This window comes from Coturnix japonica, chromosome 3, assembly GCF_001577835.2.
Source record: "Coturnix japonica isolate 7356 chromosome 3, Coturnix japonica 2.1, whole genome shotgun sequence".
NCBI classification, from domain to species: domain Eukaryota; kingdom Metazoa; phylum Chordata; class Aves; order Galliformes; family Phasianidae; genus Coturnix; species Coturnix japonica.
The window spans coordinates 42,395,042-42,409,022 of NC_029518.1; the positions used below are offsets into that span (position 1 = coordinate 42,395,042).

General features: G+C 36.2%; 1 protein-coding gene across 8 annotated transcripts in view; it reads left to right on the top strand.

Moving 5' to 3' along the window:
• The window catches only part of STXBP5 (syntaxin binding protein 5), a 97,530-nt gene that overhangs the window by 17,266 nt on the left and 66,283 nt on the right, over positions 1 to 13,981 (top strand). For all 8 annotated transcript variants that reach the window (XM_015858119.2, XM_015858124.2, XM_032443282.1 and 5 more), the window contains 2 exons: positions 11,616 to 11,697; positions 12,494 to 12,594. In XM_015858119.2, coding sequence (XP_015713605.1) covers positions 11,616 to 11,697; positions 12,494 to 12,594 — 183 coding nt within the window. The remainder of the gene's footprint in view (positions 1 to 11,615; positions 11,698 to 12,493; positions 12,595 to 13,981) is intronic.

Consider the following 13,981-nt stretch of genomic DNA (forward strand, 5'->3'; position numbering starts at 1 on the left):
ATCTTTTTCATGAATCAGTTTGTCAGTTCACATAGAGCTGCTAAGTATCATACATGTACAATGAGGTTATCTGTTTCTGCTTAAATGGTTGCCACTCTACTATGTTAGTATCTGAAAAAGTAATAAAGAGTCTTGAAAATAGAAGATGACTACATTTGTAAAGGAAAATCCCACCTTAACCAAGTTATGAAGGCCTGTAGGTAGGCAACAGGCATTCTTTTATAATTTTTTCCTTGATTTAGAAATTACCCTGATTAGAAAGAGTTACATTAAGGTAACTGCTACATTCTGTAAATATCTTTTATAGATAATGCTTATTCTCTGAGATATTCTACCCACCATGTGGAAGAACAGTTTCACCTCTTGTTTGCTTTTGTTTCATTATAACATGTTAAAGACTAATCACGGGTGATTTAGTATGACAGATATCAATTAAATATGTACTTCCTGAGTTTATATCGGAGCCTCCTGTGGTTTTTACTCCTTATCATGCAAAGCCCATGTAAAACATCTACATGTTGCAACCTCTGGAGATTTCTGTAGTTAGCTAAGAGTTGCATCAGCAGTTTTGTACTGTATTTTTTGGTGGGAAGTGTTACAGAAGTGAAAACTAATTAATCTCTCTTTCTCATTACTCATTAATAAGTAGTGAAAATAATGTAACACTAAAAACATTCAAAACATTTTAAGCAGTAAATTACAATATCAGCGCACATTGTCCTGAATCGAAGTAGGAGAACTGACTAGATTAGATTACCACGTTCAGTTTAAAGGTTTTGTTTTTGTTTGGTGGCCCTGCTAGCCAGGGGGGGTTGGAACTACATGATCCTTGAGGTCCCTTCCAACCCGGGTCATTCTGTGATTCTGTGTGATTCTGTTTGAGTTTACTGCTTAGAAACAGTTTTGTATTTGAATGGGGAGTTTTGTTCTAGAAAATGTATTTCTCTTATCTGGATCCCTGGATATTTTCCTGTTATGACATTTGCACACCCCTGCTTTCCACATCTGGAAATTTCCTCAGTAAGGCTGGAAAACCCTCTTAGTTTAGCATTTGTAATTTCAGTAAAGTTCTGAACTATTTTGATAGTCTACCACAAACAGCAAGCGTTTAATTTTGTGCATATTAGTGCTGGGGTGAGTGACAACAACAGCAATTACTCTTTTTTGGCATTGCTAATTTTTGTAATAACTTGTAACTAAGCAAGGATTGTTTTGATCTTTTGGGGAGCTGAGTGGTAGCAAAGGACACAACAGCACTCTGTGTGGAAAGGGAAAGCTCTAGTCTTAAAATAAATCAGATTTCAAACTATCAAATTTCAGCGCAGACTTGTTTGAAGACAACCTCATTCTTGCAGAACTCACGCTTCAGTTAAGCTGCAGGATTATGGAAGAATCATGGAAGTGCCAGGAAGCACAAACAGGTATAACTGCATCTTGGAAGGGCTCAAAAGCATAGATCACCTTATATAATGTTTTTCTTTGGGCCATCTTACGAAGAGAGGAGTCCTTTTTTACTGAAACAGTTTCAGTTATAGGAAGTGAGCTAAAGGATGTGGATATTCATTTATATTTATCTGGAGAAAGGAAGCTGAGACACTTCATCTGTGAACCCTGGAATCATATGACTCCCTCTTGTAGTAGAATTACCCGGTGTGGTAACTATAGCAGTGTTTTCTGTGACTGCACCACTTTATGCGGAGACTCTATTTTAGGGTGTTGAGGTAATGCTGTCCCTTTTGGTGGGATATGTCTAATCTGGGTTTCTCCTCTTCTCAGCTTCCTATTTTTGTAAAGCTTACAGCAAAATGTTATCTGCAGGACTTCTTTCTCTCTGTTGAACAAAACAGCTCTTCTGTCACAGAAAGTGTGAGCAGATTACAAGCAAGTCAAACACTTGTAATATCAGGGCAGATGAGTGCTTGTTTAAGTATTAGGTATTGCTTGGAATCTGGGAAAGGATGTACACAAGGCTAAAAGATGAGCAGATTCTCAAAAGTATCAAAAACCACCTCATTCCACCAAGCCTGATTTGCAAGGTAGTAGCATGCGTCCTTCCAGTAAAATGCAGCCTAGAAAGAACAGCAGGAAATGTACTTTGGAAAGCTACCTTGGATTGTGCTTTTCTGTTAATGTTCTGGTTTCCATCCTTTTGTGGTCTTAAACTGGCAGTGGGGACTTTCATGTACATTGTGGTCCCTAACCTTAAAGAAGCTCGTTGTTTATCATCCGTGGCCTGTACAGAGCTGTACTGCTGGGTTCATGCTCTCACTGAAATTCTGTTCAATGAAGAGTGATGCATTTCTTGCAGCTGTAGGACCCATCTGAAGTCTTCAAGTATGAGAGCAGGATTTAAGGTGCCACCCACAAACAAAGAGCTGAGATGAAAAAAGAAGCTTTATTTTTAATGACGGGCCTATATTTAAGCAATATTAAAGAATTGCGTGCTTAACACTAATTTTTATCTTGGAGCTTAATTTAGATTGTTCTAATGATCACCTATTATTTGACGCTATTTATTAATACAATTTTAGATAAAGAAAAGTGTTCACTAATGAAGTTAAAATGCTGCATAAGCTTATTGTAAAAAATGGTATACAGCTACTTTCATGGCATGAGGAAAAAAGTGGGAAAAAAGGAAAGGTGGAATTACATTATGACAAAGTATTTGTAATGCTTCAGTATATTTGCGTGTAAGAAAATTATTTTTCTAAACTTTATGAAAAATAAAATAAAAGGAAACATTAAAAGCCTACAAGTTGATGTATTTCTCACACGTTAAAAGTAAGCACTGCAGCCCAAAGGTAATAATTTGTTTATATTATGACAGTTTCCTTTTTATTTTGGTGGAAGAGTGCCATCTACTGAATGGTTTGAATTGTACCTTACCTTTTTGTTTGTGATGGTAATATTGAGTTAACCTTCTATAAAACTGTCACTACTACTTTGACAGTAGCAAAAGATTACAATTTTTTCCATCTTTTGGTGATTTGCAAAACTAGACATTATGGCAATGTGGAATTTGTAATAAAATCTGTGGTCTTATTCTGGGACAAAAGATTTAAAGGGTTAATGAGGCACAAATGATAGCGGGACTCAGCAGGCTGGACTAACTTCACCTCACTTTGGAAGGATAGGCTTATGTTTGAAAAAACTGAAGATGTTGCAGTTACTAATTACAGTTTGCTGTCTGCCATAAATATTCCATATTTTGTGGCTTAAAAGTAACAGAAGATTTGTTTAGCATGCAGGAGTTGAGAATTATTTTAGATCTTTCTGTCTCCCCAAATGTAGGGAATAAGAGACGTTTCTAGACCTAACAGTGGCTTTATAGTCAGAAACTGGCATTAATTGACAGTAATTGATAGGGAAGGGCTGGCTATGTCCTTTAAAATCATTTAATTGTCTGTCTTATTAGATAATATAAGGTTCCTTATGCTTTTGTAAGTTTAATTAAATAGGAATATGATAAATCACTTAACATCTAGTTCAGCACATTACATTTGTTAATGGTGCTGTTGGCAATTCTGTATGAAATATTTGCACACCAGGAGAGAATTCATTCTTCTCCAATATACTGCTTAGTTCTAAGAGCAAAAAAATGGCTCTACCTTTAGTTGTGGCCAAGAAGCTATAGACAGAAGAAAAAACAGCCTGGCTAATTATTAATTTTGTGATATAGTATATACAATCAGAAGGAAGGAGGAGGTGGAATGTTCATAATACATTAAAATTTGACATTAAAAATGAACTGGTTTAAGTGGATGGTGGATGAATAAGACTTGGAAGCATGCAACAGAATGTGAAGGTATTTGCCCCTGAATTTTGGTGAAGTTTTTTTAAAGTATGTAATTATTTCCTAGTTTTATTCTCCTGTACATAGTCTTTCTAAAAAAAAAAAAAAAAACAACTTGACTAGTGGAGTTAGCAGTTACAAGCCATTTCAGTACATCTTGTATAGTCAAAGGAACCATTATGCAAATATATTTGTAGTAATTTTGTTCTCTCTCCCCTTGTGATCTGTTATTCTCCCTCTCTCTTATCCTACTTGGATAAAAACAACAAAAAAGGTCAGATTAATCTCCTATTTTGTGTCTTGTTATTGCTGAAATACAGCTTTTAGACTTGAGCAATAGGTCTTGGATGACATTCTTTAGGAAAATAAAATGAGTAAAATCAAGAAAGGCCTGTAATATGTCAGCTCCGAGAAAGATCAGCTGAACACAACCTTTATAGGAAACTTGCTATTTGGAAAATACTGTGTTTATGCTTGTTTATATAAGCAGCTTTGAAGCTTAGGGTCTGTTTTGACTCTTGGCCTTGTTTGTTTGTTTTTGCTAGAAAAAAAATCTGAAGTAACTGCTGAATACCCGCTGCTGATCAGTTTCTATGTAGACTAGTTGTTGTCATGGTGTTATCTAGATCAGTCTATGTCTGTGAGGGGGGCACTAGGCCTGTGGGTCCCCCTGCCCCTGACTAATGGGAAGGGAAAAAGGGAAAGGGGTAGGGAGATGGGAGCTGGGCTCAGGGAAACAAACAGAGAAGCGGCAACGATCTAGGGAGGAAAATTTATTTTACTAATTACAATCTAATTGAGAAAAATGTATTGCATTTATCAGTCTTATCAGTGTGTAAATGGTCTCTTCGGAGTCCATAAATGTATGGAACATACCTTTATTTGTGTTTTTATTAGTATTATTGTTATTTTCCATTCTTACTTTTCCATGTTTGGAAAAATCAGGACTGAGCTTCTAGTCTCATCTTGAATTAGGTGTCTTGCATTTGTTTTTCACCCTTACAACTAACAGAAAGAAGCTGAATGTAGATTTTTTCATTGCCTGGAAGTTATGTTTCCCTACTCTCTAGGGACACATGTGATGGCTTCCAAATACTATATGTAGTGTTGGCTCTTTTTCTGTGCAAGTAATGAGGTCAAACTGCAGATATCAGCTCATTCAGCAAGAGCTATTTTTGATATACAAGTATTGCAGACAGTGTCTTCTGGCTGGCTGTATCTGTCAGTCTTCCTTTTCCTTATCCCCTTTCTCTGAAGTCAGTTTTCTTGCCCTCTCTTTTTCCTTCACTGGCAAAAGGAGAATGCATTGTAATCATCCACCTGGAATCCTCACAGTAAGCTGTTGCTCTTAATTTGATAGTATTTCCATCTGACTAACTTCAATCTCAGTTTTAAAAGCTAATTGTACTTAGTACTGTGACGTAGATGATGGTACCGTACTTCTCATAACAAAGCAGTGAATTGTGGAACTTCCGATGGTGGCTATGAGGTGTGGCTCTTCTGAGGAAGAAAGCGTGATCTAACATAGCCTGAATTGTGTGGACTCTTGAACTGTGTCCTGCTGCCATTTCTGGTGCCCGCTTCCTCCCCTTAAAGCTTTGGTTTGTGCTGGGGACGTCCATGGGAGCAGAGGTGAGGTGCTCTTAGTGTAACTGAAGGGGAGTACCTAGGGAAAGCTGGTGTGTGGCTCCACTTAGAGAGGGAAAAATGTCTGCAGATGCAAGTTCAGCTTCTCTTGAATGTCAGAAGTGTTAGTAAAGTTGAGTACTGTTGTGCTTTTGTCCTTCATTGAATTTTGGAAGGCAGCCATATGCTTTAAAACTGAAGAAAATGAGAGACGCCCATTAACACATGATTACTTTTTCAGATTACAGAACTGTTATCCTGTGTTGCACCTTTATATGTTACAGAGTTAATTTTATGGCACTTTTCTTAATTGCACAGTTGTTTTTATATGCCACGAAAAAAAAACCAACCAACCTACTACTATTTAAAATAATAATAATAATAAAAGTACTGCCTTGGGTTTACTTTGTTAGTACCTCCCAGGAATGTAAGGTTTAAACAAAATTTGAGAGGGGAAGGTTTTTAATCACACATATCAATGATCGGAGCTGTCCTCCACCCATCCTCTGGGATAAATGCCATTTTGTCATTTGCAAGGAAGTCTGATGTGAGGAAGGGGCAGAAGAATACTGACTGGATCAGAAAGGGCATCCTGCCTCAGTTCTTCAGTCTGCTGCTAAAACTGCATTCTTAGAGCTTGTTACCTGGGCAACGCAGACGCTTATAGGAAAGGGGACATCTCATCAATTTTCACAGTAAGGCTGCAAATTGGACCAAGATAAATGTTCTGCAAGATGAAGAAATCTAGGAAGTTTTAAGGTTCTTTTTGGAGCTGTATCTGACCTCAAATTTATGAAAGCCGGCCTGTACCTTTCAAAAATGCACTTTCATTATACTTCAGTTTCTTAATGAAGTTGTACTGTTTGCACCTTTCCCCCACTACACTAACCCAGCAAATGGCATGTAGCTGTTGGTCTGCCATTGAAGTTAGAGGACAAAAACATCAAATCTGGAGCACTTTGGGGACTTGTTTTATAAAAAGAAAAATGAAATATGTGCAGGAAATGGACTCTGTATATGCAGTAAGTGCTGTAATTCTAGCTAAAAGCTTTAGCATCCCTGGGTATGTGAAAGTGAGCTCTGTCTTTTGGAGATGTTGCTGTTTATTTTCCTGATTTGGGTGCATTTTAAGCTGTAGCTCTGTTTACATAAATTTCAAAGAGGCCCTTACTTGTTCCTGTTTTGTTTTTGTTTGTTTGCCTGATGTTGCCATTTACATTAGGAAAGTGGATGTGAAGTATTACTGAATATTTTATGCTTTTTCAAGCATAAATAGTGAAACATAGGAAAGAAAAAAGACCTGCTTATCTGAGAGGTGTGAGCACAGCAGGCCTGAGCAGTTATGGAGAGCTAAGGTTTTGGAAAGAAATTCTGTTCTTGAAAAATGGTGGTATGCTCTCACATGCAATTTGATGTGAAGTCTAAAACTCTCTCCAACATGTTTTGAAACTTTTTATTCTGTCATGTTTATTGGTATTAAATGAACATGTAAAGTCAAAACCAGTTTTGTAGACGTTGTCAACTGTGGTACTTTACCACTTTGCAAATAACTCTTTTACTGGCTGTATCAATATGCTTTTCTTTAAGACTGTTTCTGTGAGAAATCATACTTCTATACTGAGAAAGCAATAGTACTGATCAGATGTAGGTGCAGGTAGGGTCATCTAACGGTTAAGTTGAATGAATCAAAGCTGATCTTCTACTGCTTGAATGACTGTACATCCCCAGCAATGTACATTGAATTTCAGAGTACCATAAATGAACTGTTTGTTTTTTGTGTGTAGTTGGATTGCATCAAGACACTGGCAATGATGAGTAATACCAGACTGGCTTGTAGTTACATGCTCAGAACAGTTTGGAAATCTCACCATCTTCATATTTTTCTGTGATGGTAATTCTTGGGGGCCACAGTTGAGGTGCATACAACACTGTGTGTGTGAATTAAGCGATGGTTTTACTGTCTAGAAAAAGAATTGGTGGGCAAACTAAGCAAAGTGGTAAAACATTGTTTAGCAATGACTGCTTTAAAATATGCAGGTGTAATCTGCTATGCTGTAAAGCTGTATGATTCAGACTGGTATATGAAAAAATAAGCTACCTTAGCAATATGCACATAATTCGGATCAGTGGTGTGTATCTTTCGCTAGTAGTAGATCTGTATTTTGTATCACAGTTACTAAATGTGTATATACTGTGAAGTGTTACAGCTAGAGTTTTGAGAATTATTTGGTAACCAATTTTAAAAGTTGCTAGTTTTGTGTTTGTCATGTCAATCCCAAGCTATTGTAATGGTGACAAATCTGATACAGGGATACATTCCGTATCTTGTGCTGTACTATCAAAACTTTATTGCAGTGTAAGGTGAGAATAGCTTGAAAGGGAATCATGTTATAAATATGATTCAGTATTCATAAGTGGCTTATGCTAGGGATTGAGTTGATAGCTACAGCTTTTGTAACTGTTTCCAATGTCAGACAGGTCAACCACGTATGAAGAAGCAGCCCAATATCTAAACAAATATGTACGGCAGAAGTAAGAAGTGAAAAGCCTTCTGAGGCTTTCATATGTAATCTGGAATTTGTTTTCATTTTTAAAAAATTGCTATTTAAGCAGATGTGCACTGAGTTGTTCCCATGAAGATAAGCTATAAATACTAAGTTTGTTGTTGTTTAAACAGAATTTTGCAGCATTAAAACACAGTAACATAGCAAACTCAAATACTTCATCTCTGAGGAAAATTGGAAAAAGCAAGGGCAGCTCTGTAAAATGGTGGCAAAAATACATTTTGCAACTCTTGCCACAAGTTAAGGTTGGTAAGGTTATATTTGTGTGAGCCTATGCTTTTCTAATATATGACCTGTGCTAGCTGTTTGGAAAGTGAACACTGATATTAATTCATGAGCACTTTGTTACTTCCTTCACTTGGCCATGGCTTTTGTCTTTTGCCTTTTGTTTGTTTTCTCTTAAAACGTGCACAAGAGACAAATGCTAGTGTTTGCTGGTGTCAATTTCCTCATCACGTTAGGGAGTACAGAAGCAACTGTCGTAGCTACAGCTGAGAAGCTCTTAAACTTTTTTGTTTGTATTTAGATGAAGAGACAGAATAGCAATAGTGGGAAGAAGTGCTTGGAAGTAAAGGAGATAGGATTGGTATTTGAATTTAAAATAAAAAAAAATATTAAAAAAAAAAACAACAAAAAACCAACAAAACAAAACATATCTGCTCAGAGCACACTGTTTTTCTCTACAGCAACCCTAGGCCTTTGGCTGTGAATTTTTCCTGTGTGTAGAATGAAAATGCTTTGTCTATCTTGTCTTTATCCATTACAATCTCTACCTGTTTCAAGGACTGCTTAGTGCAGTGAGCACTTGTGCCTTGAGCGCGCACACAAAGATATGGAGGAACTGGACAGACTTAATCTCTGGAGGTCCCTTCCAACTGAACTTCTCTGTTCTCTTATCCTTCTACAACCAGCATTGAAGTGAATCGAAAAAACTGGGAGACTTTACATTGCTTTAGAAAAGAAGATTAATGATGGTTAGGATGATGATATTAATTCAAGATGTGAATAGTAATTCTAGCTGCCAGGTGAAGAAGTGAAGACAGTGTAATCCTTGGTTGAAAGCACTAAATGGATGAGCTTCAAGGACTGTTTATTTTTTTTCATAACCATAAGTAGGATAGGAGATCAAACTCAATTTTTCAGATCTGTTTATGTGGCTTTCACTCACTTATCAAAAAGGAAATCTTCCTTTGTATGTTTAAACTTTTGTAAACGTACTTGTAATGTTGCAAATGTATTGATTTTTGGAGAGGAAACTGGTTCATATGCCCTGGAAAGTACTAAAAGATTTTTGGTCAAAAGCTCAAGTACTCTTAATATTGAAAATTATATTAGCTGGTAACAATGCTTCTTGAAATACTTGCAGCAGACAATTCTTGAAGCCAGCGTATGAAGGATAGAATTTGTGTAGGCTGCAGTAACTAAAAAAATCTCTGGATTTCTGTGTTTTTCTGGGTCAGGATCCTCTTGTCATGAGGCAAGGTAGCAATGAAGGTTCAACTTCAAATAAATTGTGGGTGGTGAAAGAGTAAGTGTTACATATTTAAGTTGGAAACTAATTTCTAGGGAGATATTTGGGAAAACTGTGTCAGTACAGATAAATAATTGACAGATCTTAAAATATTCAGTTCCTGTATACATTTGGATTTTACCTTTAGAAATTGCTTGTCTTTTTCTGCAAGTGGTTGTCAATTCAAGTGAATGCAGAAGCGTGAACAAGGCTGAAGTAAATAGAGTCTGAAAATTTCATTCTGCCTTTTGGGGATTTTTTTTTTTCCCAGTCTAGCAATTTGCAAAAGCACTATTTGTACATTAAAAGTATTCTGAGATTGTAAAGAAAAGGTATCCTTTTGGGGAGGAGGAAGTGTGAATTTTAAGCTTATTTTAAGTGCTATAAACTGGCAGTGGAACACAATTGACTTCTTAGTACAGGATCCAAATTGATAAGAATGAAGAATACATAAGGGGAAAAAGCAGGTGATGCAAGCTGACTCTTTAAGCCTTTCCACTCCAAAACAAAATTAAATTACTACTTCTATTTAGGGAAGAAAGCTGGAATTAAGTTTACTGGATTATTCAACATCTGTTTAGTATCTCTCTCATCACTTGGCTGGATGTTACACAGATTCATTAGGTTAGGAGAAGAAAGTGATTGAAGTTTAAAAAGTGAAATGCTGAGGTGTGTTAAAGTAGACTTCTTCCCACTGTAGTTCTGCCTTCATTTTGTCTCACTGTTCAGGCACTAAGCAGGAAATGCTTGTGATTTTTAACTTCCATCTTACCTAATGGTTACTTTTGCTTTTCCACTGTCTCTAGTATGAAGGGCATCTATCTGTCTATAGCATATATAGATCTATTGATGGGTGTATTCGCATACATGTATATACGTGTATATATATGTATACATACATGTATATATGTATAGATAGATATATGTAGATAGATATATGTATAGATGGATAGATATGCATACACTCATGTATATAAATGAAATATGTAACAAATACCTTTATAAAGGGTATTTGTATCCACTTCAATTTGATCAACGATTTCTCAGTAAATGGAAGACTTGAAGGCTGAATGAAAATTGTAATGATTTGTTAATTTCTGGTGTATATTAACAGAATAAATTGTATATTCTCATTGATTTGCATATATCTTTGAAATGGTTTACGTTCTTCCCAAGATACCTGCTTAAAACTGCAGGTGTTCAGCTCTTTGGCAAAATATTCTCTCGGAACCCTGTTTGTGTTGTAATGATGATATACTTTTTTACATAATTCATTTGGACTCGTGTTATTTCTGTTCTCTCACCTAGAGGTTGGAGAACTGCCTTAATTTGATGTCTGCAGAAAGAGGATAACGAAATTGAAAAAAACTGAGTATTTGCAACAAATCAACTATGGAGATTTGAAAGAATCTGTGTTGCTACTTCTTCTATTTGGTGTTCATTATAAAAGTAGAGCACTAATTTATGCATGGGAGGGAAAACGAGCACGCTTTTGTTATCTCATAGTTGGTGTGAGGCCAGGAAATCTTGATACAGAGATCCTGGAAATTTATATTTTACATAATTTACCACTGACTCCTCCATATTTTGGCTCCTGATTCTTTTTTTTATTAATTTTTTTTTTTTTTAATCTCTGCCATACCACATTTTCTTTTATTATTCCTTGCATTATTCATCTCTTCTTTCTTCTGTCAGTAGCATTTAAAAAGCAGAGAAATCTCCTTTAGCACTTGAAGAATTTGATCGCTTGGTTATGATGTTTATTTAAATAACTTTCTTTTATACTAGTCCTGATATTTAACACTCCTAAAATAACTGCCTCATCATTCTCCATTGTGTTCTCCTTGACAAAGGATCCTTTAGATAAATATAAGTTGAGCTGTTATGCATAATTTTCTTATTCCACAGGAATAAATAGAATGGACCTTTCAACTCCTTATGTTACCATGTTTATAAATGTTTTTTTTTTTCTTGATCATTAAGATCTATGTGGTTAAATGGTTTTAGTGTATGACCTAGAAACAGGATATTAGCCTGTTTAAATATGGTATTACTGTTGTTGACAATGTTTTCTTTCTCCTGCATTGCATGCATCAATTTTTCCTTAATATTAACAATTCAGCTTTGGTCGGCCAGGAGTTGAATGTTACTGCCAGCATGACAGTGGAGCTGCAGTAATCCAGCTTCAGTTCCTGATTAATGAGGTTAGTAAAATGATGTCTGTATTCTGTAATTTAGAGAAGATGCACTGTGTATTCTTCGATTTTTCACTAAGCAAACATCAAAATACAGATACCATCACTTGTAACACTAATAACAAGGTAACTTTTAAAATTGTTGACATCTCTTGACTAAAATTACTTCATCTTTGGAGTACTTTTTAGCTAGTAGTATACCTGTTCCTGTCAGTGAATATTGCAAGTCATCCCTTGAAGTAAAGTACACTTTTAATAATACCAACAGTTTCAGTGGATTGTTAACTTTACTTTGACAGCTATTGTTTTAGATGTGAGCTGAGGAAAGATCTCTGATCTGAACTCTCAGCAATTTCACATTTGTTTTGAAAGACATAACAGCTGAGATCTGACAGCAATGCTGTTCTTGAGCTACTTAGGGACCAGATTTTTAGAGGGATCTCTAGCTCAGTGTGATGCTGAAGTCAACTATCACTAAATTTGTCAACATGTAGATGTTAGCTGCTGAATTTATTACTTTATTTCTCTACAGATATGTGCACGAGGGAACTCGTGCAGTCCAGAAAAAGCTTCTTCCCTATTACTCCTCAGTATAGCAGAGAATGAAATGCTGCCGGGCTGAATGCTGTGATCAAATCAGTTATCCCATTACTACTGCATGAAACTTATCTGTGCTATGATTTAAACATACATACTTGTAAATATTTTAATATTCGTAGCAGATTGCAATATTTCCTCTATGATGTTATTAATACTATTTCTAGAGTTCAAGTGAATAAATTTAGTAAAACTTTATTTTTAACAGGGAGCTCTTGTGAGTGCCTTGGCTGATGATACCTTACACCTGTGGAACTTACGTCAGAAGAGACCTGCTATACTCCATTCACTCAAATTTAACAGAGAACGGTAAGGGTTGGATAATGATTGCTTTGCATGTTACTATCACACCGTGAAAATGAAAGATTGGATTTATTGGCTTGGTACAATTAATGAATTGTTAAATGATTGGAATGGGATGGGATGTACACTGGACTCAAGTTACAGTTACTGTTATGATCAAAAGTGCTTATGAGTAGATGCAGCATATCTCTGCTAAACTGAGGTGAATTGTTTTTTTGGCGTTTTTTGCTCATTTGCTTCTTGTTAACAACTTTTTGGAAATAGTCCTTTCAGTACAATTTGAACTGGAACGCTGTGCCAGCTTTTAAGCAGCGTGTTTCTGAGCTGAACTTCTCAGAGCTCAGAGATGTCTAGCAAGAGCACAGAATAGTCTATGACTTGCACCTCTGTTGAATAGGGCAGGAATTGGCTTTAAGTAATAGAAAGTAAGGAGGAAAGCTTAAATATTTACATAAAACCTTCTAATGTGATATCATACAAGTGCTTGAACAGACTGCTGGGTCAATTATGGAGTAACCTTAGACTTTAAAAAAAAGAGCAGGTCACAAACATATTTGTAAGGACTGACATAGACGGAGATTGTTTTCATGGGGTAGAAGACCAAGTAATTCCAAGTCTCTCTTCAAGCTGTTTTTGCGATTACTATGTGTAAACTATTGAGCACAAAACACATTCTACACACCAAGGAGGTATCAGGGCGTATGCAGTATAAAAGTCAATAGAGAGGAATGAAATTCACCTCTAGTTTAAGAAGAGTTGTCCATCCTTATTAGGTACAGTGATGTATCCAAACATAATTCTCCCCCTCATCTTTCTTCTTGTTTCTTAAATGACTTTTCTCTTACCTCCGTAGCTCCTTGTAAAGGGTAAAGATAAAATTTGTCATTACAGCCTAAAGTAAAGCATTGGATGGCAGTTTCTAACTAATGCCTTAAAATGAGTATCTGAAGAGGTAATTCTGATTATATGTAAATCTTTTGGAAGCTGGTTTAGATTCTGAGATGTAAAAATATCTTTGTTTAAACCAAGAGGAATTTTGAAACCATCATTTTGCTCTGAATGCATCTTTCTGCTTTCTGGTTTAAGGAATACTTTTCCTTTCTTGAGAAAAATAAGCTCAGTGATCATTTGGGCAAACCTGACTGCCACATCTTGACAGGTTGGGAAGATGGGCAGAGAAAGAACCTCTTGAAACTCAACAAAGAAAGGCACAAGGTCCTGCACCTGGGGAGTAATAACTCCATGTACCAGAACAAGCTTGGGGACTGATGTGTTGGAATGTAGCACCATGAAGAAGGATGTGAGGGTCCTCACTGGCAATTGACTGTAAGCTAGCAATGTACACTTGCAGTCCAGAAGGCCAGTACATATACTGGGCTTTACTAAGAAGAGT